Raw genomic sequence first — 26027 nt, forward strand, 5'->3', positions numbered from 1 at the left:
AACTCTATTTCTCTTACGCCGGGCGTGGGAGTTGGGTTTATACCCCTATCCTTAATCCGAGCTGTAAGAAGAAACAGACGCATAGTGGGGTTAGAGACTTGAGACTTGAGCCTGTGCCGGGGTTTGATCAGCCCTGTCCCCCTATACCTCACGGAGCGATCACAACTGTACATTACCTTTTTCTTTTCTCAATCAACAGTTTACTATGCAATGTAACTGTTGCATAGCTCTCATCAACGCAATTAAGATATCACTTCCTTCAAGTGTCTACTGCTCTTGCTGCATAGCTCTCATCAAATACTGAAGTTCAGAATTCAGTACTTCATTGCCTTTAATTACATATTATTAGTCTTTAACTTCTTTCGATAGCTCAAACTCTCTTGGACCCTTGCCTTCCTTACTTTCAAAGCCTGGAGTGTAGACTCTGGAGCCACCCTTTAACCAATAGTTGATCGTTGAGAATCAAGGGAAAAGAAGGGGGAAGACTATTGCTCGAAGTTGATCGTTGAGAATCTTAGCATAAAGACTGATCTTGGTGTCTTCAATATGACACCAAGAAAAAAACAATACAAAGCGAAACCTCATCATTTTAAGAAATAAATATATCAAATATATGACAACTTCTGAATATATTTGTGTATATATGTATCTTCATCGGATCACTGAAGCAACACTACTAATTATTTTAAAACAGATGAAAAAAAAGACTGAAAAGAGGGGCTATAAAGGAGAAAGAAACGGAAGAATCTGAGACTTAGTTGATCTCGATGAAGAGACTTGCCTGAGGATGCAAACCTGCATCTTTCAGTGACATCGACTCTTTGTCTCTTCCATACACTGTTCTTGGAAAGTTTGTGATTAAGCTATACTCTTCTGTTGCTAGCACTCCAAGTGAATCAACGTAATCATACAATGTCTGTATCTTGGTATTGCTTTCAAACCTTCTCCCTTTTCTTTCTCCATTCGGGAACCTCACCAAAACCTACATTTCACGGCGAATAAAATAGTCGACGTGTTACCATATATACCAACAAAAGCCAAAACAGACTAAGTAAGAGTATGACGTTTTATGAGCAAAGAAAGGAGGGGAAACTTACTTGCGTAACATCAGGTCCTTTCTCAGGTTCGTCTCCAAGAGCAAGTGCTTTCTCTTGTCTCATTCTCACTCTCGCAGCTTCTCTCTCTGCAGCTTCACGCTCTGCTCTCTCCCGAGCCTCTTCTTCTTCTTTCCGTTTCCTCTCTGCCTCAGCAGCTTCCCTCTCTAAACGCTCTGCCTCTTCTTGCCTCTGTCTCTCCCTTGCCTAATCAACACACACAAAAAAAGATGAGCTTACAGACTAATCACAATAGATCTTGTAAACAGCGGGAAGGGAAATATACTTGATCAGCTTCAAGAGCAGCCCTGTAGGCAGCATCTTGTTCCTCTCTCAGGCGCAAATTGGTCCTTCTTTCCTCTGCCTCAACCCTTGCAGTTACAAGAATAGTTGAACTATCTTCCACAACTCTTTGCAGTATAGCAATCATTTCTTCTGGAGTTTTCGGTCCCTCCACCTGCCACAAGCAAAAGGAACAAAGAACACAATAAAACTAAGAACAACGTCTCCCGTCGCACCACATGCACTACAAAACTCACACAAGCTTAGTAGCAGAATAACTGCAACACAGGTAAAGGCAGAACCAAACAACTATCTCTACCCACTTTCACTAGTAATCCCTTCAGCAAGAGAGTAGTTACCACAGAGTACCGAAACAGTTCCCTAATCACATAAGTGACGTAACAATCCTGTTACCAGATTCAAACCAAGTCTACTTAAAAGTTGCAAAATCACTCTTAATAGTTGCTAAATATCCTCTTCGATCACACCACATATACTACTAAACTCATACAAGCTTTACTAGCAGAATAACTGCAATGCTGGGTTACAGATGAAAGCAGAATCAAACAACTATCTCTACCTCTTTTACTGCTAATCACTTCAACAAGATAGTAGTTACGACACACAGTCTCAAAACAGTTCCCTAATCACATGATATAAGAAAAGTAAACATCTTGTTACCAGATTCAAAACCAAGTCTAGTTGAAGTTGCTAATTAACAAAGACCAATCCAAGAATCAGTGATGAGACAGAAGAAAGACTGTTACTTTACCTGCTGAAGAAGCGCAATTCTCTGATTAGCAGCAGGCATAACCACAGCGCAAAACGGAAACCTCGAAGCCTTCAAGCTATTACTCATCTTAAACCCTTCACTAGCTCGAATACTACCTCCCCAGCAAACAAAATTCTCATTCAAAAACGCCACAAACGCTTCATTACAAAGCGTCCCATCACAAAACACAGGCGTATCAGGATGATCAGGAGAGTGCAAGTAAACAAACAAGAGCTTAAACTCGCTCCTAGACCTCTGAAGCGCGTCCATGAAACCCTCAGGCACAAAGCCAGGCTTGAAAGCGTTCCTCCCGTAATCTCTATCGAACAAAGCAATGAACTCCATCGCTTCACCTGCTGCCGAAGAAACCGGCGGCACAAGCCGAGCCGACGATGAGTCAGAGCCACCGCGACGTCCTCCAAACCCTAACATACCGAGAGAGTACGATAAAACTCCACCTGCGGCCCAGAACCCGAGCCCGATGGCGCCGGAGACTAACCCTAAGCTACCGGAGACGATCGAGATCGGTAGAGTGATGATCCTCCACGCGATTCCCGGAGGTCTGAGTCCTCTTTCGAGTTCTGAATCGTCGTGGATTCCTCGAGGAGGGTAATCGTTCGTTTCGGGGTTCGCGGTGGAGTGATCGCGATTTTGTTCGCCAACGATGTGGGAAGAGGATGCGTCGGGGTCGTGATCGTGTGGGTCAGATGAAGTGAAGGAGGAGATGGCGAGTTCGAGGTCCCAGCCATGAGCTTGGAGGATCTCGGTGCACAAATCCGGATCTTCGAGACCTGTTATCGCTTGGAAGTAACCTAGTTTGTCGGCGGCATCAACCATTATCACAAAAGAGAGATCTTCTTCACTTCGCCTCTCTCTCTCTCTCTCTAGAAACAAGAGAAAACTGTGCTGATTAATGGTTGATCGGTTCAATAAACAGTGACGATGGCCACGAATTAATTACCGAAAGTACCCCTTCGACTTCAACACGGCGGCGTTTTGATAACCGAACCCGAAAGTGGTTCGATTAAACCATCTGGTTAAAAGATTCAATTGGGTTTCGAATTGCTAAAGGTGCTTAGCTTCAAATTTTTTTCTCTCTCTACTGCTTTAGTACACCTTTCATTTATGCAAAGCTTTGTGTTTTTAAAAGCAATCCATTGTTTTAGCCTTTTAGGATAAGGAATAACTTTTTGAAGTAAAAGGTGAGCTAGCTTCCAGCGATATATCACTAACAAGAACACATTGCGAAGTAACAAAACAGAAAGATGGAAATTGGAACTACACGATATAAACATTTCAAGCGAGATTCTCATTTTTTTAATCAAATTCTTCTTCATGTTTACCAATCAAAAAAAAAACATTCTTAATCATTTTGAGCAATCAAAGTGAAATAAATCCAGAAAGTGAGGGAATGAAAGATTGGATGCTTCTTTTTCAAAAGGCGATCACCGTAAAATGCTTTGCACTGGGTACTAGAGCAGGTTTTGTTGAAATGGTCATGCCAAATTTCCGAACACAACCTCGAATTTCTAGAAGAGAGATTGATAACGATTGAGAAAGCTCATGGTAAAGATGAGAAAAGCATACACTAACACAAAACATTAGCAGGGACTTCTTTTTCCCCCAAAACCTTATGAAAATGATCATCATCTCCTTCCTTAAAACTGGACACCTAGGTAGACAGTTAACGTGTGGGGAGGAACTAAAGACAATGCTTGCAGATTAAAGAGCTTGGTGCTAGTAGGTAATAACCCAATGTGGTCCTCAGAGTCAGATAATAGTGCTTTCAACATAGCAACTTTTCAAAATCGCTTTAGCAATTGGAACGAAGAGTGTAAAACTCCTTGCAACTCATCATCGGACCACCAAGCACAACTTTTAAATATAAGAACCATCTTTATGTACTTACCAAGCAATGCTTTGTTTTCTAAATTCATTTTGTATCCAAAGTTGAAGTCAGATCCAATGTACGCATCGAATTAAACTCCCATATACTCAGAAAAAAATGTAAGCTAAGAAACAACTTCCACTTAAACTTATATTCTTTGTATCTAAAGTTAAAGTCGGATCAAGGAATGAGACAGACAACATATATAAGCTAAGAATCAAATGACAACTTCCACTCAAACAAGGCAATGCGCTTTACTAATCTATCCTACAACTACAATCCTTACAAACTTAAAAAGATCACCTTTACAATCAAAGACTAAAAAGATGAAACCAGATTACAGTCTTAAACATCACAATTTCAAAACAGAAGAAGGATTACATATGCGATTCCCACAACCAGACAAGTTGTTCTTTGCCTATGGCTTTCTCTGGTTCTCAAAAAGAGAAATGTGCATACAATCTTTAGTCTTAACATTAAAAGAAAAACTAAGGATTACGCAAGCACAATTTTATGATTTAGGGATTCAGGTGTATAAACAATATAACCATAGGCAAATCGTGTAAACCTTCAAAAAGAAAAAAAATCTAAAAATTGCTCCAAAATCCAAAACCAAGCATATATAAAATATATAAACTTCACAAATCATGAACGAAGAGCGACCATAATCACTTTATACATAAACATTCGGAGAAAAATTAGATATCAAATCCGCCATATACAATCAAAAGTTTCTGAACGTCTTACATCGTTGATTAAATTCCTAAAAACCGAGGGATTACCAGAGAATCTAAACGATGTCGTCTGGTTGAGGAGCGGCGGAGAGAGCAAGGGGACGGCTGTTGGATTCCTCGTTGTCGTCTTCGTCGTCGTCATCATCGAAGGTGGATAGGTTCACGCAGGAGCAGCGCTCGAGGGAGGCGAAGAAGGCGGAGATGACGGTGGCGCCGAACCAGCTCGCCGCCTGATCTAGCTTCTCGAGGGAAGCCGTGCTCAGATTGGAAGCGGTAGAGGCCGTGGAGTTGATGCTGCTGCTTTTATCCATGGCTTCTCAGATTCGATTTGAATCTCTTTTGATGATGAAGATCGTGTTTTAGGGATTTGAATCCTAGAGAAGGTGATTTGGGGATATTGTAGCCGATACGCGATGGAGAAATTTAGAAATATAGAGAATGTATTTATGTATTACGTATTACAACCCCGGTTTCGAATCCGGGGATAAGCAATCTTTTAAATTTATAACAAACATGTGTTAGTAATATGGGCCTAATCTCTGTCTTAATTGTTTTAAAGATTGCTAAATGTGTTTGGTGGATGTTTAAGAAAGCTAGAACCGAAGATTTTGGATTTTATTTGAAGAGGTAGATTCTTGTTTGTTACCATACGCAATGTAGAAAATATGTAACCAGATGAAATGTATTTATTTCATTTTTACGTTTCTCTATTTAATAAAATATTAATATGTGAGAATATAGCAAAAGCGCATCTGGTGTAGTGGTATCATAGTACCCTCCCACGGTACTGACCAGGGTTCGATTCCCTGGATGCGCAAGAGAAAATAGCTGGTTTGATTCTGTTTTTCTTTTTTTTTTAATACTTTTGGCGAGTTTAAGACATGAATCGGGTTTTGGTCACGGTCCGAAAATATTATGGGCTTGAACCGGAACCTACTGGTTAAAACAAAATCAAAAATATTGTGGCTTAAGGTAGATATATAATCCCACATTGGAAGAAACAAAAGTATTAGACTTACATATATAGACACGAAAACAATAAATCAATTGCCGAGCTTGGTAACGTGAGCTTGTAGTCCTAGTGGAGGCAATTAAAGGTAACGGGACGTTGGTTCAGTCATAGTGATGAGAGGAGAATCGGGAGCAAAACACTCCCGATCCAAGCCACCAGAGCTGAGCCTTCCTTGTGAAGGCTGGAGTCATCATGAACTCGTCTAGACGGGGGATGAAAAAGCGTTAGATCATGTTTCACACTCAGAGCTAGCGTTTACCTTCGTTTCTAGCAGCCGATGGACCTCATGGGCTGAATCCTTGTTTGGACCATTACCTTTTACTTTTTTTTTCCCTCCTAGACGCCATCTTCCTTGCCAAACAAGTAACCGACATTGGTACGTTCAGACCGCAATCCACAAGACACAAGTGCAAAAGTGTTGTCTTAAAAACGTATCTAATAGTCTTTACCTGACAAAATAAGTTGCAGCAATTTTCAGAAAAAAAAAAAATTGCAGCAATTTTCAGAAAAAAAAAAAAATTGCAGCATGATGTATCACATGATTCCCATTCATATATATTTTCAGGGAAAAGAGTTTGTGACATGTGGTTGCGAAAAACATGTTAAATATGTTCTTACTCCGTTAAGGAAATCTACACGCTCAAAAGTTAGACTAAGGCATAGAGAGAGGGACACACACGTCCACTGCAACCACCAACTAACCGAAAGGAGGTCATGAACTAGTTTCATTACCACTACTTGCTACTGATATTGTCAATAGAACCTATCATTATTTAATCCTTCAAAACGATCCGACCTCCTATCCTTGTCTAGTCATCACACGAGTCATACGTGTCAGAGCAATTGTCGACATCATAGACGTACTCATCGCTGTCATATGAGTAATCCTCCTCCTCCTCTTTTTCTTCGTCTTCTGTAGCTTCTTCTTCTATGGTCCTCTCAAAACCATCAAAAGGGTAATCATCTGTTGGGTCGTAAGGCTGTCTCAGCTCTTTGACCCTCTCAAGACATCGTTTCGCCATATCCCCATCAAAGTCAACACGGAAACACTTGCGTAGATCAAGGTGTACTAGGTGAGGACAAGCGTCGAGAATGGCGTTCAGACCCTTGTTGGTTAGTCCGTTCCCATAAAGCTGGAGATGGCGTAGTCCGGGCATGGTCTCTGCAATGTCGATTTCAACCAAACCGCCTTGGCTGCGATCGACTGCGTGACGACACATGATCTCGAGGTCATAGTCCATGTCTTCCAAGTCTCCATCGTTGAGCATATCAATCTTACTCCACTCCACATCGAAGGGTCTTTGTAAACGCGACGCCACGATCTGCACACTCTCTGCGCATTTTCAAGTATGTCAATCGCGCCAACACGGAGCAAGATCGATGAAATTAGTTCCGACGGAAGGTCTGCGCAGTTTCCGTGTCTTCCTCTTTTCATCACCGGAGGCATTGGGACAGACGGCGAAGGAGCGACGAATGAAAACGACAACAGCGAAAGAGAAAAGTGTAGTAGAAGCTTCGCAATTACTACTTGGCCCTCGGAGACATGCGTATTTACGAAATTAGTTCAAGTCATAAACAATAATAAGCTCACTTAAATAGTTTATTGGGCCTAGGCCCATAGTTAAACACATTTCGACATTTAAAACTTGTTGGCTTATTCAAGCTCAGCTACGAAATGAGAATGAAATTTCTACAGACATTGAAAATGTGTTACAAGATTATTGATAGTTTTTATTTATACCTAATTGGTTAACATGGCTGTATGGTTGTTCAAATCATCCAAGCCAAATTCATCACGTGGCATTGGGCGATGCCATGCAAAAAAAAAAAACCATCGAATTTTCATTTTCAATCGAATAATTTCATGCTAATTTGCTTTCTTTAGACAGTCTCAAAAAAGTTGATGTATTAAAACTGTATTTAATAATGGATTTGGTATCTTTTATCCATTTTGTAATCGAAATATATTTTGTCCTATAGTTTTAAATTTCAAATGCATGTTATCTTCAAAAGAATGTGATCATGTTTTAATTAAAACAGATTCACACACGATTATCTATATAATCCAATTAAACTAAATATGAAGCATATGCATCCAATAAAGCAAAAATCCCTAAGTTATTATTGGATTATTAGGGTGAGTGATAAAGATAGTTAAGTAATTAAATCTTAGAATTGTATATAAAGTTTGCTCCTAATTATGATGAAAAGGACTGTCAAGAGCATCTTATCATATGATATTATGGATTCATACAACACAAACTGAGCTGGGTTCGGTTCGGTTCTGTTCTCTTTTCTATCATCTCTGTAGTTATGAATAATAAAATCTTTATTTATTGGTTGGTCGATCATTACCAAGTGCCAAGCTGACATTTTAATTGGCGAAAAGGAAAAGAAGTCATCTTTAGTAGCTGGCACGAGCTTATCTTCCCTATTATTACCACGTGGCCGTATGGTATTGGTTGGAACGGTTCGTGATACTCGTCGACTTTTGTTTTCGTGTGACTTTACTACAACTGCAACTACTAGTACGATACATTATCGCAACGCCGGATGATTCATGTACCGACCAAACCGATATCAAATAGAAAAATGATATAACAAGATGACCGTAATCTCCTCATAATCTAAAGTATATTACGAAAGTGCCCTTGCTCCCTTCACTGACTCGTCTCCTTCTCCACTTGGATCTCTGACTCCACATTCGATACAAACAAATCCTCTCTCTCGCAAATACACATTAGATGCCAACGATGCCAGGCCTAGTCTCAGTCAAAACGCCGGCCAATGCTCCGCCGCTACGCGTCTCCGTCCCCGACACGCAACAACAACAACAACAACCTCCACGAACCCCGATGAAGAAGACCCCTTCCTCCACCCCGTCTCGATCCAAACCCTCGCCCGGCAGATCCGCCAAAAAAGACTCGCCGGGCGTCTCCTCCGCCGCCGCCGTACCTGACGTCGACGATCCATCCCTCGACAACCCGGATCTCGGCCCCTTCCTCCTCAAGCTCGCTCGCGACGCCATAGCTTCCGGCGAAGGTCCCAACAAGGCTCTCGACTACGCGATCCGCGCGACGAAGTCCTTCGAGAGATGCTGCGCCGCCGCTGCTCCTCCCGTCCCCGGCGGTAGCGACGGCGGACCTGTTCTCGATCTCGCCATGAGCCTCCACGTCCTTGCCGCGATCTACTGCAGCCTCGGGAGGTTCGACGAAGCGGTCCCGCCGCTCGAGCGAGCCATCAAGGTCCCGGATCCGGCGCGTGGGCCCGACCACTCCCTCGCCGCGTTCTCCGGGCATATGCAGCTCGGCGACACGTTGTCGATGCTAGGTCAGATCGATAGATCCATCGCGTGCTACGAGGAGGGGCTCAAGATCCAGATCCAGACTCTAGGCGAAACGGATCCTCGAGTTGGTGAAACTTGCAGGTAACTTATCCAGTTAAACAACGCCACGTGGCTATTGTTTGAATTCGTTGAGATTGCAGGTAGTTATCCAATTAAACAACTCCACGTGTTTCAGGTACTTAGCTGAAGCCTATGTTCAAGCAATGCAGTTCAACAAAGCTGAAGAGTTATGCAAGAAAACTCTAGAGATCCACCGTGCTCATAGCGAACCGGCATCTCTCGAGGAGGCGGCTGATAGGAGGCTGATGGCTATCATCTGCGAGGCTAAAGGAGACTACGAGAACGCGCTCGAGCACCTCGTCCTCGCCAGTATGGCCATGATCGCGAGCGGGCAAGAATCGGAGGTTGCTTCGATCGATGTCAGCATTGGGAACATCTACATGTCGCTGTGTCGGTTCGATGAAGCTGTGTTCTCTTACCAGAAGGCTCTCACTGTGTTCAAGTCCTCAAAGGGAGAGACTCATCCTACGGTAGCGTCGGTGTTTGTTAGATTGGCTGAGCTTTACCACAGGACGGGGAAGCTCCGTGAGTCTAAGTCTTATTGCGAGAATGCGTTGAGGATATACAACAAGCCTGTGCCTGGGACAACTGTTGAGGAGATTGCTGGTGGGTTAACAGAGATCTCTGCGATATATGAGTCTGTGGATGAGCCTGAGGAAGCACTGAAGCTACTTCAAAAGTCAATGAAACTTCTCGAGGATAAACCAGGACAGCAGAGCGCCATTGCAGGTATAAGCTTCTATCTGGGATGGTTTATGACGTGTCTGTGGTCTTAAATTGAACGTAAAAGTACTCTTCTTAGGGTTGTCAAGCTTTAGTTTTGGCTTTTGTATGTGAATGACTTGTAGGGTTAGAGGCGCGGATGGGAGTAATGTATTACACGTTGGGGAGGTATGAGGACGCAAGGAACGCGTTTGAGAGCGCTGTGACTAAGCTGCGGGCAGCTGGTGAGAAATCTGCTTTCTTTGGAGTTGTGTTGAACCAGATGGGACTGGCGTGCGTTCAGCTTTTCAAGATCGATGAGGCTGGTGAGCTGTTTGAAGAAGCAAGAGTGATTCTCGAACAAGAACGTGGTCCTTGTGATCAGGACACTCTTGGTGTTTACAGCAATCTGGCTGCCACGTACGACGCCATGGGAAGGTAATGATAATTGTCTTAACATACAACTCAACTCACTGTATTATCTAATGGTTTATCAAAACAATAAGCACAACTGGTTTGGGTTCAAATTTGTGAACTTGACTGCTATTGCTATCTTCACGTAAACCGGAACCAAAACCTGGTCGATATGATATATGAAAACTAGGAGAGCCCAATTAGCTCTGGTTTAGACTTTTCTGTTTTCAGTTTTCCGGTTGAACCGGGTACTATTCATTAAAGTTGAAATGGTTTGGTTTGGATATGTTTTTTTTTGGAAGGATTGCTTTTTTTGGACTAAATACAAAATGAAAACGTAACCAGATATTTTTTCATTTGCATTAGATTTGGAACCATTTATCGGTATGGTTCCGGTTCAGTTTGAACCGGTTAGACCAGATTAGTAAAGACAATTCATGTTTCTGATGGCTATGTCATTTTGCAGGATAGAAGATGCCATTGAGATATTGGAGCAGGTTCTGAAGCTGAGAGAGGAGAAGCTCGGTACTGCAAATCCTGATTTTGAGGACGAGAAGAAGCGTTTGGCCGAGCTTTTGAAGGAAGCAGGGCGGTCACGGAACTACAAAGCCAAGTCGCTACAGAATCTTATCGATCCAAACGCAAGACCTCCCAAGAAAGAGGCATCTGGTAAGAAATGGCCTGGCCTCGGTTTCAAGTTCTGAAGAACACAAATCGTAACCACATATAATAAATCATTCACATATAATATATATACTCAATAGTATTATGTTATCATTATTTTATTTGATCTTTTCTGTATCATAAGTATGAGGCTGATGAATTAATTTCCTGTATCGTGTTTATTATTCGAGTTTGGTGAAGTACTGCCAAGTTGGTGAGCTGTTTGTTTGAGTTTGAGAGTTTCTTTAATTCTGTTCTTTTTTCGAAAATTTATATTTCTTGCTTGTGCTTGTTTCTGTAATTGTGCAGAAGTATCGGTACTTGCTTGCACAAGTTTGATTTGCGAATCACTAAAGTAAACTTGCCGACAAACAAACGAGATTGAAACTTAATAAGATGTATGGATCGGATCTGGGTCAGGTCGAAGTGATGACGTTCTAAAGTGAAGTCAAAGTTAGACCGATTTAAATTAACCTAAACCGGATAAGAATATAACACTCAACTAAACATTGGAAATAAGAAATTTTTGTTTCTTTTATTCTACACATTCAACTTATTTACAAGAAAACATCCATAATTTTATTTCGGAAAACAAAAGAGAACGGTCTAAACAACCCGTTTATAAATTTAAAAACTGAAAAACTAAAGAGGGCAAGAAGTTAAGGATCTATGTAGAAACAAATCAATCACATCAACTAGAGTGGAGAAAACAGACCATTTTACTAGGAATGAGTATCTCTACAAGAAAATCTCTATCCTAAAAAGTAAGAATTTTCTATTTATACTGCCATGATACATATGGGATCAGACTCAATTGATTGTGATATAAAGGGTTAAAATGTCAATTGATGGTGGTTTAAAGGGTTATAATGTACTTCCTGAAAAAAAAATGTTCATTCAGTAAATTGAGAGACCAAAATTTGAATTTCTTTTAGTTAATGTGATTCAATCATAGTTGGCCATTAAACAAGAATTGTTGGGTTCAAATCCCAGACAACGCAATTTCTACAGGAAGAGGTCTGGGTTTCAATTCCCGGAGAAGGCGAATTATGCAGAAAATTAGAGAAAATACTTACAAGAGATCTTCAGCATGGCGCAATGAGTACCGTCAGAAATGGATCTCATAGGGCTACTCAGGGTGATGCAGTCAGACGTGAATTTTCATTAGGCAGGTAGAATTGTCGGCTGTAATATCGTTTATGTAATATTTCTCATAATTTGTACGAGCATAATTAACCAGACAAAAAAAAGAAAAAACAAGAATTGTTGAACATTTTTTGGTCCAAGTCATAAACTTCAACAAAAAGAAATATAAAAACTTAGCCTTCGAAAACCTGCAAAATAATTCTGTATATAAGAAAATTCTGGTAGCATAATAAACAATAAACAACTAAACATACACACACACATGTATTACGTAGAAATTTCTTCACCTAAATTTGTGCTCAAAAGATTCTAATTTATTAACACACATCCTAAATAATTAACACAAATCCTAATTTATTTTAGTTTCTAGTTGAGACTTTATACTCTACTCAAACGATGCATTTTCAAAAAAGCTAGTTGAACGCTGTTTATATTAAGATTATCACTGATGCCAAAGTAAACTAGTTTAAAGTAAAAATATTCGAATAATACTCTATTGTTTACTATATAATAGAGTGAAAATAAATTTACTCCATGGAATAACTTGTTTTTTTGTTCATCACTCTATTTTATACTTTAAAATATAGTATCATCGGAGTAAACTCAAACTCTATTATAGAGTTACTTTATTTTAGAGTAAAAAATAAAATAAACTACTGAAGATGATTTTAGATAAGCAAGCTAAACAAAAAGTTATGATCACTCGTTTTATAGGATCAGGATAATGGTTATAATTTTTGAATCACTGAATTTGTGAAAATAGTGTGTAGATAAAATTACTATTCAATTATTAAATCAATCTTATGAGAAGGGTCACATTTTAACTATTTTCTAGTTCCGAGCATCATTTTTATTGGATGAATTCATGTAGATAATAGATCATTTATCATTGGTCTACCATCTTTGCCCAAAAAAAAAAATCATTGGTCTACCATAAGTTAGTTAAAAGGAGTTATGTAAATGCCACGAAGTTTGTGAATATAAAAGTACCATAAATGTGTTTTTAATTCAACTACCTTCCAAAGATAGTTTTACAAAGTGATAATTACTGCTTACTCACATTTCATTGCACACGGTGCATGTATGTATATCAATTCACATCACATCATTTGAATTCATGGTCTCTCGCAGCCTTCTGTTCTTTTCTCACTCTATATAAACACCACCCATCGACCAACCTTCTTCTCTGACTACTAGCTAAAATGGTTTCTCAAATCACTTAATTAAACTCGTTTTCGTAGTTTCCTTCTTCTACACCACCATCATCTTTGTCTTTAATTACAATCGAAATATGGTGTCTGAACAATTGAACCTTATTCGAAATATTGTGGCAATAATAGGTTAATATTTCTGATTATTCACATCTACACTTTTTATAAAACAAATTTCTTTTTAATATAGTGTGTTCTTTTCACTTCATATGATCAAATTTCAGGGAATGGCATCGCTCTATTTTTGTTCTTATCACCAACGTAAGTTTTCTTTGTATTATTTAAATAAATTGTCTGAAACAATGAAACTACATGCACGGAGGGAGATTCGTAAATCATTTATATAATTGATTTTCCTAAGGAAAAGAAATTTTTTTCGTCTATTCAAGATATGGTTTCTCTTGAAAGATCTGAGTTTCTTTTTGCTTTCATCACTTTTAACTTTTATCTTGGGTAATCACAGTATTAAGTTGATACTTTTCTCACAACAATTTTTTTGTTAATAATTTAATAAAAATTAAGAAAGACTACTTACTAGATTTCCTTCAAAAAGATATAAACACGTTGTAGGTAACATCGTAGAATAAACTGCTGTTGCTCTTAAAAACTGTAGAATAAGAAAAAACTGTTGCAAAACGTAAACTAAAATACTTTATGTTTCATTTTTATTCAGGCCAACGTTCATACAGATTGTGAAAAAGAAGTCAACAGAGGAATATTCACCAGTACCGTATTTAGCGACTCTCATAAACTGCCTCGTTTGGGTTCTGTATGGGCTCCCTATGGTACATCCGCACAACACACCGGTCCTTACAATCAACGGCACAGGGATCATAATCGAAGTTGTGTTCATTACCATTTTTTTCGTTTACTGCGGCCGTCAAAAACAGCGTTTGGTAATAGCCGCTGTTTTAGCGGGTGAAACCGTTTTCGTGGCTGTTCTCACAGTGTTGGTCTTCACTCTACAACACACTACCAAAGAACGTTCGTTGAGCGTTGGAATCATTTGTTGCGTTTTCAACGTGATGATGTATGCTTCTCCATTATCTGTCATGGTATGTTTTGAGGATTAAAGTTATTATTGTTTTCTTGTTAATTATTTCCCCATTTTGTGGTTCTATCTTTAGTGGTGCATTAATATTATATATTTTATACAAATATATTTTGGTTAAGTACATAAAACTTGCAACTAAATTTTTGTTTTTGTTGGAAAAATAATTACATGAAAATATGAAGAAAACGGTAATAAAAACAAAAAGCGTGGAGTTCATGCCGTTTTGGCTGTCGCTAGCTGCGTTTCTAAACGCAGGCGTTTGGACAGTCTATGCACTCATACAATTCGATCCATTCATCGCTGTGAGTTTTTTTATTAACTCTTTGTTCATCAAACTTTCATGATTTACCTATTTAACATGTTGACAAAAAAACTAGATTTAACATTTGTGTGTGCATCTATATTTCATAACTAGATTTACCTACTTAACTAGATTTAGTTATGCAAAAAATATAGCCGAATGAAAGTTGTATAATTGTTTGTTTTTTTGTGCCAATAATTGTTGATATTTTGTGATACTAGATTTAACTATGATAAGTAAAATAAATGAAAAGTTGTATGTTGATTTTTTTAGTTGAGAAAACGTGTTTTATCATTGTTTTTCATAATAACATTATTTTTTCTTTTTCAGATACCAAATGGAATTGGATGTGTATTTGGACTGGCCCAATTAATATTGTACGCTGCTTACGATAAATAATGGCGGAAAGAAATATCCAGTGCGTTCGTTCGTATTGACTATTGAGAAACCCACAAATTTCAATCAACGGCTTAACGGCGTTTGATTTGATCTTCTCACACTATTATTTACCGTCCGATTATCAGCCTTTTCATTTAAGTGAAAACTTCGTCACACTTTTTGCAATCTTCGTTCATGAATTCCAGTGTCTGTTATTTTAGGAGCAATGTACTCTTTTCAAAGTACTGGGTGTTATGTTATAACTTATAAGATTATGTGGGCTCAAATAAAAACTAATCTATCACCTTGACACCTTCATCATTCATAATATGCTGCCTAGGGTTTTAGGGACTTGAGGTGAACTTTAAAAAAAAAATTCTGCTTAGAAATAAGTTTGTAGTTATAAATTACAAAGAATTAAAACAAAAAATAATCTTAAGAATGTGTCATATAAAATGTATGGATTAAAGCCTTCGGTTCAAACCTAAGTGATTCACCACCTTCCATCTCCAAGTTTTATAACTAGTCTACTTCATAAAAAAATAACTCATCCCACCAAATTCGCAGTGTGCTATGTGTTTATGGCATGAAAGTTGTCGTGGAAAAAAATCTGTAAGTTTCCTCGTTTTATTACTCAATTTCTCAAGACAATTAGTTAGCTGATTATGAAGCTAAATATAAAATAAAGCAAGAATTAAGATATAGCAAATTAGAGCGAGTCTTTAGCATGTCCTACGAGTGCGCTTGGCCTTAATAACAAACAAATCTCTTCTACAAATTCCAAATTTTCAACAACACAAAAACAAACTTTACAAAACAGTTTTTAGAAGAAACTTCTTTGAGAGATACAAGTCACTTATAAAGAAAGACATTATATAAACTCTTTCTCAGAAAAGAGAGACGCCATATACATAGAGAAATATATATATTTTTTTTAAAGGGAAATGGCGGGACCTGACCAAGCAGCGAAGCAGTCAAGTGAAGTTTTGTGCCAGCGACGATCGTTAGGGATATGTCCTGTGAGAGCAGCAGCGGTTGGATTTGTGATAATTGGTGGACTTGGCTACATGGTTTTGTACAGTAAAAAGAAGCCAGAAGCTTCAGCAGGTGACGTTGCTAAAGTTATATCAGGTGTTGCTGGTACTCCTGAGAATACTCATCCTCGCAATTAACCATTTTGTTATATCTTTTTTTTCTCTCGATACACTGAATAAAAGCAAAATCAAGATTCCTATTCTGAAAACTAAATTTCAAGAACATTATCAACAATAAAAGATTCACCCTTTCTCAGCAACTTCAGCATCAGTTTCAATACGAAAGTTCCAACTCTACAAGACTTCACCAGTAGCTTTTCTCATAATCACTAACACTACCCTCTGCAACTTCCCAGCTTCAAGCCATTCTTTAACATCACAACAATATCATTCTATATAAACGTCTCGAAAGACTCATATACAAGAAGAAATAATCCATTTTTTATCGTAAATCAGAGAAGTGATGATATATAAGATGGATTATTCTAATTGTGATTAACTAAACCATGTACAACATATATCTATAAACCAATACTTCCCCTCAAGATGGAGCATATATGTTAATGTTCCATCTTGCAGGGTATAGAGGCTTGTTAGGATATCTGCAAGCTGATTCTCCAAACGAATGTTAAAAAATCTTGATCATGCCTAACTTAACTCGCTCACGCACAATATGGCAGTCACGTTCGACGTATTTTGTCCGTTTGTGAAAAAAAGAGTTATTGGCAATGAGTATGGCAGCAGTGTAGTCGCAATACAAAGGAGCAGGGTCCTTAATTTCAATCCAGAGATCATGAAGCAAATTTCGAAACCATATAATTTCTCGGACTGCTTTAGACATCGCTCGATACTCAGATTCTGCCGAAGAACTCGTTACCGTGTCTTGCTTATTTGATTTCCACAAAATCAAAGCAGTGCCAACAAACATACAATAGCCAGACACACTGCATCTAGTGTCATGAGCATCGACAAAAGCAGACAGCTCCAGATTTGAAGAAGCAGGGTAGAAAAGGCTATGACCTATCGTGCCTTTCAAGTAATGCAATATCCTGTAAGCTGCTTGAAAGTGAGGGGCTCGTGGAGATGAAGCAAACTGACAAAGTTTGTGGACAGCAAATGTGATAGGACTCTGCGTTTTTCAGTAAATCACCATCTTCTTTATTTATTTAATATAATTCATTTATTTAATTAACTGTTAAAATAATTAACTCGTTTGTAATTTGAAGTTAATAATTTTCAACTAAGTAGACTTCTAAATCTTTTATATTCAAAATTATCTTTAGCTATATTAAACTTCAAATGTAAATGTTAAGATGACTTCTAATTAAGTTTTCTAAACCTTAAATGCGAAACAGAATAACCTTTGATTTAACACTGTGTCAGATATGAAAACATTTAATATATACAACTAAACACTCGAATATAAATTTCATATTTTTAATAGAAAAATTACAAATACTAAATCTCACCATAACTATAAAAATAGGACTTCACACATGTATCATCAAACCATAGTGTAAACCATGAATTGTACAATCAATATTCTTTCATTTTTTATTAACAAACTTTCAAACTATTCATATTTAAATTAGTTATATCAATTTTAAATCAAATTAGTTGTGATAATTTTAAGTTTTAATTATAAAACCAAATTATGGATGTAAATTCTACTATGCAGATTTCATCATTGCTTTCAAAATTCTCAAAACTATAATGGTTGAAATTTTGTTTTGTTTTGTTTTTTTTTGCTCAAAGGACGTGATCGTAATTCACTATCATTTCAAGTTATTATTGAATTTGATTTAGGAAAATATATGTACTTGCATTAAAATATCTAAATATTGGTTCTTTTAGGAAATTGTTTAGGCCTATTTTTTTGTAACAAAAAACTATGTTTACTTTATTTTAGGCATTTTCTCTTTAAAAATTCGGTTAAATTACTTTATCATATTAAATGGACTGTTTTCTACTTTTAATGGATGGATTACAAATTAGTATAAGTTCAATTAAAATTAATAAAACATACACAATGTAACTAGTTTAGACTAAAAACACTAATATTAAAAAAGTTGTTACTTTAAGAAAAATAATATTTAATTAATTAGTTTAACCAATTATAAAAAATGGATATTATTCGATTGATTACACTATATCCAATAAATGTAAAATTTATTTAGATATTTGGAAACTACTTACATTTTGAAACAAAAAAAATTCTTTAAACTACTTACAATAAGAAACAGAGGGGGTATGTTTAAGTTTTTTTAACTCTAGCTTATCTGAGGCAATTCATATTACAAATAATAGTAAGCCATTATATGTTGAAGCCCCTTTAGTCCAATAGTTTAACTAAGGATTCACTAATGCTTCTACACCAGTAGGTCCATGTTTCAATTCCCGGAGAAAGCGATTTATTAAACAATTATGCATGCTACGGAAGAAAGACTTAAAAGAGATCTTCAATATAGTGCAAGTAAACTCGGTCATACATGATTTTTGTAGGACAGCTCAGGTGATGCAGTTAGACTCTTATAAGGCAGGTAATATTGTCGGTTGTCGAATTATGTAATATTTCTCATAATAAATCAACTTTAAAAAAAGCCATTATATAAAAATACTAAAAGACACGTGATTAAAAGCATAATTATATAAAAGCAATTCATGTTACCAGATATATACGAATATACCACAATATAAAAGTACAAATATATATATATGCTCAATTTTTTTATGGATGCACATTCATCCATTATTAACTCTAGCTTATCCGTGGCAATTCATGTACCAAATAATAGTAAGCCATTATATAAAAATACTAAAAAACACGTGATTAAAACTTAATTATATAAAAGCAGTTCACGTTACCATATATAATAATAGACCACTGTATAAAAAAAATACTAAATACACTTGATCAAATTTCTTATATAAAGATATCTCTTGTTGCCAGTCAAAGTTAAAAAAAAATGAAGTTTTTGAATTACTGTCAATGTTGACATAAATTAGGGTTAATAAAATTTAACGAATATTTTGAAAGATATGAATTTCAGAACTTAAATTATATCTGTTTACTTTTATCGGATAAAAATATATTAATTAATTTAATTTAAAATTTTAATTATTATTATTTTATAAATAGGTTAAGTTGTTTTTGTCGCTTTTTGTCCATAAGTTAATTTATCTTGTTAAATGAGCTTACTGTTTTTTTTCTTTTCTTTCTTTTAAATTTTATTTACATTTTTAAAAGATTCAAATTACAAATTATTATAGGTCATATGGCAAAAAAATTAAGTATTGACTCTAGCTTGCCCCTGATAATTGATGTTACCAAACGGGAATCAAACCATCATAAGCCAATATATAAAATACTATAAGACACGTGGTTAAAACCTACTATATTAAGCAATTCATAATAAGCCAAACGGGAACCAAACTACAATATGGCACTACAAAATTTATAAAAATATTAAAAGACGCATAATTGAGGGCAAATGCGTGGACATGATGTTTAACATCTACTATATGTTATCTATATATATTCATGCGAATAGGTATCTACTACCAAGTACCTTCTACCTACAGTAATACTTTTCTTCAATGGCTAGTCTACTGCAGATGGGTTCACCTCTTATTTACAGGAATAGCCTTGTGAAGCGAATCCAACGTCCTCGGTCTTTCACTTGCACCATAGTAGCCAAAACAACAAGGGCCGATGAGTCTCCAGTTGTGCTTCGTCGTTCCGCAAACTATCAGCCTTCTCTTTGGGACCATCACCACCTCCTCTCGGTCGAGAATAAATATACGGTACGTTAGGGCATGATTAATCCGGTCTTTTAGCCGAGGTTCTTAACTCATGATGTCACATTTTTTTTACACTTTTCAGCTAAGAGACGGCTCTTATATATCTTATTTAAGAGACGGTTTTTAGTTTTTTTTAGTTTTTAACTAAGAAAAACTAAGAATTATCTCTTAGCCGAAACTAAGAACTTCAGTTAAGAAACTGGAGTTAATCATGATCTTAGTATATTTCCCATTAATAAAATATAAATATAAAACGATGTCGTATAATTGAGTTCTTGAATTTTGTTCGTTTTCAATGTGCACTGGTTTCAGAAAGATGAAAGTGTGCATGAGAGAGATTTGTTGAAAGAAAATGTGAGGAAGATGCTCAATGACGAGAGGACCACTCATCTCGAACAATTGGAGCTCATTGACGATCTGCAAAAACTAGGCGTTTCTTACCATTTTGAACGGGAAATCGACAATATTTTGACGTTTACTTATCACAAAGATAGAAGAAACTTCGTGGAGTATGACATGGAATACGATCTACATGCTACTGCACTCGAATTCCGACTGCTCAGACAACATGGTTTCAATGTTCCAGAAGGTAAATCATCACTTGTACAATGTTAAACCCTCTCTTTAATAAATTTCTTCCTTTTTTCCTTTTAATAGCATGATTTAAAATTTATTTTGTTTAATTTTTCTTACCATTTGTAGTCTCTAATATATTTTATTAAACTGTTTTTAGTTAGATCCTAAACGATGTTTTCCATGTAGATCAGAGAATAAGAAACATAAATATGATTAAATTTTAACAATAGATTTGGTATCTAAATCTAATGAAATTGTTTACTACAGATGTATTTGATGTTTTCATGGAAAACTGTGGAAAGTTTGACAGCCATGATATAAATGGCCTCTTATCTCTGTACGAGGCGTCATATCTTTCAACAAAATCGGACACTAAACTGCAAAAAAACGTTAGAGTTTTTGCAACACAACAACTCAAAAACTTTGTTGATACTCATGGTAGTAAAGATCTTGCATCCTGTGATGTGGAGATGGTGGTCCAAGCGTTAGATATGCCATATCATTGGCGAATGGGAAGGCTAGCCACGAGATGGTACATAGATATGTATGGAAAGAGACTTCACAAGAACCCTATGTTACTTGAATTCTCCAAGCTCGATTTCAATATCGTACAAGCTGTTTATCAAGAAGAACTCAAATACGTTTCCAGGTATATACTAACTATAATCATATATCAATTTACATCTATTTAAATAAAATAAATACATAAGCCATACATTTATCTATGAGTTGTAAGATTAAAAACTCATAAACTTTAACTTGGTATTCCAGCCTTTTTAAATTCAAATAACTTAGTTTAACTCTTTATGTTCCTCTTGCTATACATGTGTTGTAAAGCTGGTGGAGGGAGACAGGTTTAGCTAATCAACTTCACTTTTCAAGAGATAGGATAGTGGAGAATTATTTTTGGACTACTGGACAAATCCAAGAGCCTCAATTTGGGAATGTTAGACGAATAATAACCAAAGTAAATGCACTTCTTACAACTATCGATGACATCTACGATATCTATGGCACTCTTGAAGAACTTCAACTCTTCACTGCCGCCTTTGAAAAGTAAAGACTCCCACACTTCTATTTCTACATCAATTATTTTGGTTATTTTATATATTACGATAAAGCATGATACTGATTAAATTTTCTCTGTATAAATATGTTGCAGTTGGGATGTGAATCGTCTTGATGACCTCCCCGAGTACATGAGGTTGTGTTTTCTTGTTGTTTACAATGAAGTAAATAACATTGGATGTGATATCCTCAGAAATAAAGATATCAACGTGATTCCTTTCCTCAAAAAGTCTGTAAGTATATACCAATTATCTTTGTTTTGGATATTTTGTTAAAACAGTTTATCACTTTAAGAAGACAATTTAGGAAGACATTTTCGAAAGTATATTTTCTGTAGAAATACTTTATTTTAATGAGTACCTAGTTTCAGATGGTTGATGTATATATTTGTTCACTTCTACTGTGTATTCTCGGACCAACTCTCTGTTCAAGTCTTGGAGACTTTGTCCGAACACCAACAAAACATCGTCAGATGCTCTTCCTCTGTGTTCCGTCTAGCCAACGATCTTGTAACCTCGCCGGTAAATCAATTTCTTCCAAGTTTATATAATTTTAGCTCAACTTGTAAAATTATTAGTCGAAGCTTTGTCACCAATTGTAACCGCTTTTCCCGTTTAGACCAAACCACTTTTTTTATTATAGCCATCGGTTTATATCTAGGTAAAATTATTAGTCGAAGCTTGCCACCAATAGAAATTTTACCGCTTTGCAAAAACTACCTTAACATAATGATTACAATTTCCACAACCTGTATTCTAAAAATTGCATTTAAACATTTATTATAAAATTGAACTCTATATGCCTGTACGTAGTTGTGAAATATATAACTTATAATATGGCTGTCTATATTTTATGAATATATATAGGATGAAATGGCGAGAGGAGATGTCCTCAAATCGATCCAATGTTACATGAACGAGACCGGAGTTTCAGAAGAGAAAGCACGCATGCACGTGCACAAGATGATCAACGACATGTGGGATGAAATGAATTATGAGAAAATAGAAAATCACTCTTCGCTGATCCCTCAAGATTTTGCGGAAACAGTAATAAATTTGGCACGCATGTCGCAATGCATGTATCAATACGGAGATGGCCATGGCTGTCCAGAGAAATCTAAAGTCATTGATCGTGTCATGTCCGTACTCTTTAGCCCCATTCCTCTGGACTAACTTGTATACTATGTATGTTTTTAAATAAATTGTTGGTCTTATTAGACTTTGGTCTTTGGACTTAGTCATAAAAGATGGAATAAGCTCTGAGAATGTAGGAGCCTGAAAGTTTTAGTAGCTACTTTGAATGTTTCTATGTTTGCTGCAAGTCCTCCGAATATGTAAGAGGCAGTTGCTTTTGTACATAATCGGCTGTTTAAGGCCACTCAAGTAATAAAAACGAATTAGTTTTTACTTTTTACTACTCTCATCATTCAACTTTTTGTGTTAAGGTTTCGATTCAATTCACGTTTCACTTCAATCCGTTTAGAACTTGATATGTGTTAGGATTGCACTATCCTAGCAAGTAACAGAAACCAGAACACACATGATATGTTTACCCAGACTTTATTTCCTACTGTCTGGAGAGAGAACTAAAAATTACCATATACTTGTACAGATGTACTATTGATTGATGTGATACAATAGCTGATATTGACTTGTTTAGCTGGTACTACAAGCGACTACACAAGGAGCTCACCGGAGAAGAATACTACAACGATTACGGAAAAGACGACGATTTCTCAGCCTTTGATCCCTCGGAGAAGCTTGAGGACATGCACTACTAGAATCTCAAGAGTTGTGATCACCACCAGATCTCTCTTTCTCAATCAACTCTTCCGGCTACAAAGGCCGATTGTCTCCCCACACTCTAAATTCTATTTATAACTATAAAAATTATCAATTAACTATAAATGCTGCTGGTTTGGCCACTATCATGGACTTTGAATAAGTAAATGAATGAAATTTTACAAAAGCAAGTTATAAACGTCGCTTAGCACTTCTTATGATGAGAAGCTTATGTTCAGCCCAGCATCTAGCACCTGTATGTATTTCTTTGCTGCCCATCATTAACACCTGTAACCTGTTCCATGTTTGTAGACCTTTGCGGACACAGAACTCACTGAGCATCAGCGGAATAAACCTGAATGTCAACTGCCATGAGAACCTTCAGAGTGACAGAGATCAAACACTTTTTGCATGTAGTCGGCCTAACCTTTGCTAAAATCGAGTTTCGGTTCTAGAGAAGCTCTTGCAACAGCATCCCTTCAGTCATGTACGTGATAACTGTCTTGTCTGAAGTCTAATGGAGCATATCCAACATCATATCCGAGTTTCACACCTAACTCTTGAGCCACTCTGAAAATCCAACTGGATGAATATACTGTCGCATGAGCTGCAATGCCCACCCACGATCTCCCCATAGACGACCATGAATCAAACCAAAAGGAAGTCATCATACCACTTCTTACTGAGACCCTTTAGCAATTTCTTTGAATGTAGTTCTCAGTAGCACCATTGACTTGAGTAGTTCATTTCTTTCCAGGAGTTGCACACCCTTAACAAGGCAATGTGATCGCCAACGTTCTCTGTGTTGGTTCCTACATGGTCGATAAAAGATGGAGTTTCGTGTAGAAAACATGGCGGCTATCTCAACCGAGCCGAACCAACAATCATCTTTGATCAACAGGAAACTCCACCATCCTTTCTCCCAACTAAGTAATCTCACCTTTTCCATCCAAAGCACCAAGAGCGTGGAGCCTTTAATAGAGAGTTCTCTCAGGTGGAGAATCCATGAAGTCAAAGTTGAACACATGTTGGATCCCTAGCTAGACTCTTCAACACTTGCCAGGTTTGCTCTTTGCACTTTCAGGTATCGTGGTGGCCTCCAAGTCCTTAACGCTGTACAACCTGAAACATTGTTCTTGCTCTGCGGAAGCCTTGGAGATAGGAGTTTCAAGAAGTGACCCATGACAGCTTTAGGGGCTGGATCAAACACTTTCTTTGCCTGTAGTTCGGTCGGGAGATTTGAGTAGGTAGGACAGATAAATGATCTCAGATCTCTGTGAACCCAAAACTTTCATTCTTTGCTTCAACTACGTTTCAATCTCTTCCTGTCCGGTAAGGAAAACCAAAACGTCTCCAAGTGGTTCAGTCTGATGATATCTGAAAACACAGTGTGTACTGTCAGGTTCAGTAAATTTTTGGAAGAGTTTCTCAGCTCGATATCTTCTTCGTTGCCGCCAATAAATAAGAAAACTATAGAATACGTTGCTAAGCAAGGTAGACTAATCCCTAGAAGAGTTGGGGGTCGCCGGAAAAGAAGAAACGGAATTTGGAAAATGGAAGAGTTATAAACAATTCCTAAGAAAGTGGTTTTGTTGAAACGGTTAAACCGATATAGATACTGAATACTCTGATGATAGTGGCTCGTTCGCCAGGTCCTCTTAGAAACACATTACGACCAACCGAAGAAAGAAAATAAGTTACATAAACACAATAACATTTTGCACCACTGATTCAACAAGACACTTGCATATGTTTCTGAAAGCAGAATCAACCACAAGTTCGTCAGACACGCGATTCCATTTTCTTGACAGCAGCTTCGATAGCTGGAATATTTTTCTTGAACGTTGACCATTGTTCGTCTGTTAAGCTTATTCCTGCATACATAATAATAATAAAATATAATATATCAGAGACTGGAAACAGATCATAGCATATCCATTTTGGCTGCTTGAGCACAGTTCGCTAGTTTGTTATACTTTTTGAAGAGCGGATCGCGTGTGGTCTTAATAGAAAACATGTTGAGCAGCCAAATTGGGTCTAAACATTTTAGTATACTAAAAATGGAACATAATACATCCAAAAACAACAAGAACTCTAAGTAAATGATTTAATATTGGCAAAAAGAAGTAAAGATGATAAAAGAGAGTGATGAGTGTAGTAGTTACCTTTAGAAGAAGGAAGCTCTTTGCCGTCTTTCTTATAATACTCTCTGATGGAAACCAAACTCTTTCCTCTAAACTCCTGAATCGTCACTCTCCTCTTATCCGACAGCTACACAAAAACCCATAAACAATTCATTCATATGGTTTTGAATCAGAGTATGAGATTTAATAGTGACCCTTATACCCTGCAAATGATGAGATCGCCGTCATCGTCAAACTCTTTGTTTCCCTCCTTAGCTCTTTCTTCTTCCTCTTCCTCTTCCTTGTCCTGTTGTTGTTGTTGCTTGGACTCCACTTCTTCGAGGAACGACTTGACGATGCCGCGCACGAACGCCTTGTGAGATTTGTCTGAGAGATCGATGCCGAGTCTCTCCGAAGCGAGGTTACGGACCTTGAACTCTGTCATCTCCGTCATGTCCGATTCCTTCAGAATCTCTCGCACCGTTTCCTCGATCTTCGCCTTGCTTTCTTCCTCCATCTTTAGGGTTTTCTTTTTGGCGGCGGCTTCTCTCTGAGTATTCTCCAAATCAGGTAATCGGAGATTTCTC

General features: G+C 37.2%; 6 protein-coding genes, 1 non-coding gene and 1 pseudogene across 7 annotated transcripts; 4 read left to right on the plus strand and 4 right to left on the minus strand.

Moving 5' to 3' along the window:
* Nucleotides 1-567: 567 nt before the first annotated feature.
* LOC103858578 (plant UBX domain-containing protein 10) lies at nucleotides 568-3216 on the minus strand. The gene is made up of 4 exons (XM_009135959.3): nucleotides 2149-3216; nucleotides 1381-1551; nucleotides 1098-1301; nucleotides 568-982 (listed from the first exon to the last, which is right to left on the minus strand). Exons 1-4 carry the CDS (start codon nucleotides 2983-2985, stop codon nucleotides 755-757), a joined length of 1440 nt encoding a protein of 479 aa, XP_009134207.1. The 5' UTR covers nucleotides 2986-3216; the 3' UTR covers nucleotides 568-754.
* Nucleotides 3217-4639: 1423 nt separating this feature from the next.
* On the minus strand, nucleotides 4640-5278 carry LOC103858579. The gene has a single exon (XM_009135960.3). It carries the CDS (start codon nucleotides 5079-5081, stop codon nucleotides 4827-4829), a length of 255 nt encoding a protein of 84 aa, XP_009134208.1. The 5' UTR covers nucleotides 5082-5278; the 3' UTR covers nucleotides 4640-4826.
* A 238-nt stretch (nucleotides 5279-5516) lies between these two features.
* TRNAG-CCC lies at nucleotides 5517-5587 on the plus strand. The gene has a single exon. It is a non-coding gene; the product is annotated as a tRNA-Gly (tRNA).
* A 722-nt stretch (nucleotides 5588-6309) lies between these two features.
* On the minus strand, nucleotides 6310-8111 carry LOC103858580 (annotated as a pseudogene).
* Nucleotides 8112-8337: 226 nt separating this feature from the next.
* LOC103858581 (protein KINESIN LIGHT CHAIN-RELATED 1) lies at nucleotides 8338-11242 on the plus strand. Its single transcript, XM_009135961.3, has 4 exons — nucleotides 8338-9209; nucleotides 9304-9917; nucleotides 10037-10328; nucleotides 10771-11242. The coding sequence occupies exons 1-4, from the start codon at nucleotides 8527-8529 to the stop codon at nucleotides 11006-11008; spliced, it is 1827 nt and encodes a 608-aa protein (XP_009134209.1). The 5' UTR covers nucleotides 8338-8526; the 3' UTR covers nucleotides 11009-11242.
* A 1088-nt stretch (nucleotides 11243-12330) lies between these two features.
* LOC103858583 (RNA polymerase II transcriptional coactivator KELP) lies at nucleotides 12331-25970 on the minus strand (the record flags this gene model as incomplete). The annotated part of the gene is given in 4 exon segments (NM_001301994.1): nucleotides 12331-12357; nucleotides 24935-25191; nucleotides 25483-25588; nucleotides 25664-25970. Coding segments are annotated over 3 exon segments (492 nt in total). The 5' UTR covers nucleotides 25958-25970.
* On the plus strand, nucleotides 13321-20564 carry LOC103860088 (bidirectional sugar transporter SWEET7). The gene is made up of 5 exons (XM_018657765.2): nucleotides 13321-13453; nucleotides 13549-13585; nucleotides 13998-14379; nucleotides 14561-14680; nucleotides 15010-20564. Exons 1-5 carry the CDS (start codon nucleotides 13405-13407, stop codon nucleotides 15076-15078), a joined length of 657 nt encoding a protein of 218 aa, XP_018513281.1. The 5' UTR covers nucleotides 13321-13404; the 3' UTR covers nucleotides 15079-20564.
* On the plus strand, nucleotides 19632-22177 carry LOC103858582 (tricyclene synthase, chloroplastic). Its single transcript, XM_033286180.1, has 5 exons — nucleotides 19632-19895; nucleotides 20205-20481; nucleotides 20736-21117; nucleotides 21306-21524; nucleotides 21631-22177. Exons 1-5 carry the CDS (start codon nucleotides 19689-19691, stop codon nucleotides 21809-21811), a joined length of 1266 nt encoding a protein of 421 aa, XP_033142071.1. The 5' UTR covers nucleotides 19632-19688; the 3' UTR covers nucleotides 21812-22177.
* Nucleotides 25971-26027: the final 57 nt, after the last annotated feature.

The sequence above is a fragment of the Brassica rapa genome, chromosome A03, assembly GCF_000309985.2.
Source record: "Brassica rapa cultivar Chiifu-401-42 chromosome A03, CAAS_Brap_v3.01, whole genome shotgun sequence".
Lineage (NCBI taxonomy): Eukaryota > Viridiplantae > Streptophyta > Magnoliopsida > Brassicales > Brassicaceae > Brassica > Brassica rapa.

Coding starts and splice junctions, on each gene's coding strand:
- LOC103860088 (XM_018657765.2), top strand. CDS start 13,405: ATGGTGTCTGAACAATTGAACCTTATTCGAAATATTGTGGCAATAATA. Junction 14,380..14,560: donor CTTCTCCATTATCTGTCATG/GTATGTTTTGAG, acceptor GAAAATATGAAG/AAAACGGTAATAAAAACAAA. Junction 14,681..15,009: donor AATTCGATCCATTCATCGCT/GTGAGTTTTTTT, acceptor TTTCTTTTTCAG/ATACCAAATGGAATTGGATG.
- LOC103858581 (XM_009135961.3), top strand. CDS start 8,527: ATGCCAACGATGCCAGGCCTAGTCTCAGTCAAAACGCCGGCCAATGCT. Junction 9,918..10,036: donor ACAGCAGAGCGCCATTGCAG/GTATAAGCTTCT, acceptor AATGACTTGTAG/GGTTAGAGGCGCGGATGGGA. Junction 10,329..10,770: donor ACGTACGACGCCATGGGAAG/GTAATGATAATT, acceptor GTCATTTTGCAG/GATAGAAGATGCCATTGAGA.
- LOC103858579 (XM_009135960.3), bottom strand. CDS start 5,081: ATGGATAAAAGCAGCAGCATCAACTCCACGGCCTCTACCGCTTCCAAT.
- LOC103858582 (XM_033286180.1), top strand. CDS start 19,689: ATGGCTAGTCTACTGCAGATGGGTTCACCTCTTATTTACAGGAATAGC. Junction 19,896..20,204: donor CGGTCGAGAATAAATATACG/GTACGTTAGGGC, acceptor CACTGGTTTCAG/AAAGATGAAAGTGTGCATGA. Junction 21,118..21,305: donor GAACTCAAATACGTTTCCAG/GTATATACTAAC, acceptor TGTGTTGTAAAG/CTGGTGGAGGGAGACAGGTT.
- LOC103858578 (XM_009135959.3), bottom strand. CDS start 2,985: ATGGTTGATGCCGCCGACAAACTAGGTTACTTCCAAGCGATAACAGGT. Junction 1,552..2,148: donor GAATTGCGCTTCTTCAGCAG/GTAAAGTAACAG, acceptor TGCTTGTGGCAG/GTGGAGGGACCGAAAACTCC. Junction 1,302..1,380: donor CTGCTCTTGAAGCTGATCAA/GTATATTTCCCT, acceptor TGTGTTGATTAG/GCAAGGGAGAGACAGAGGCA.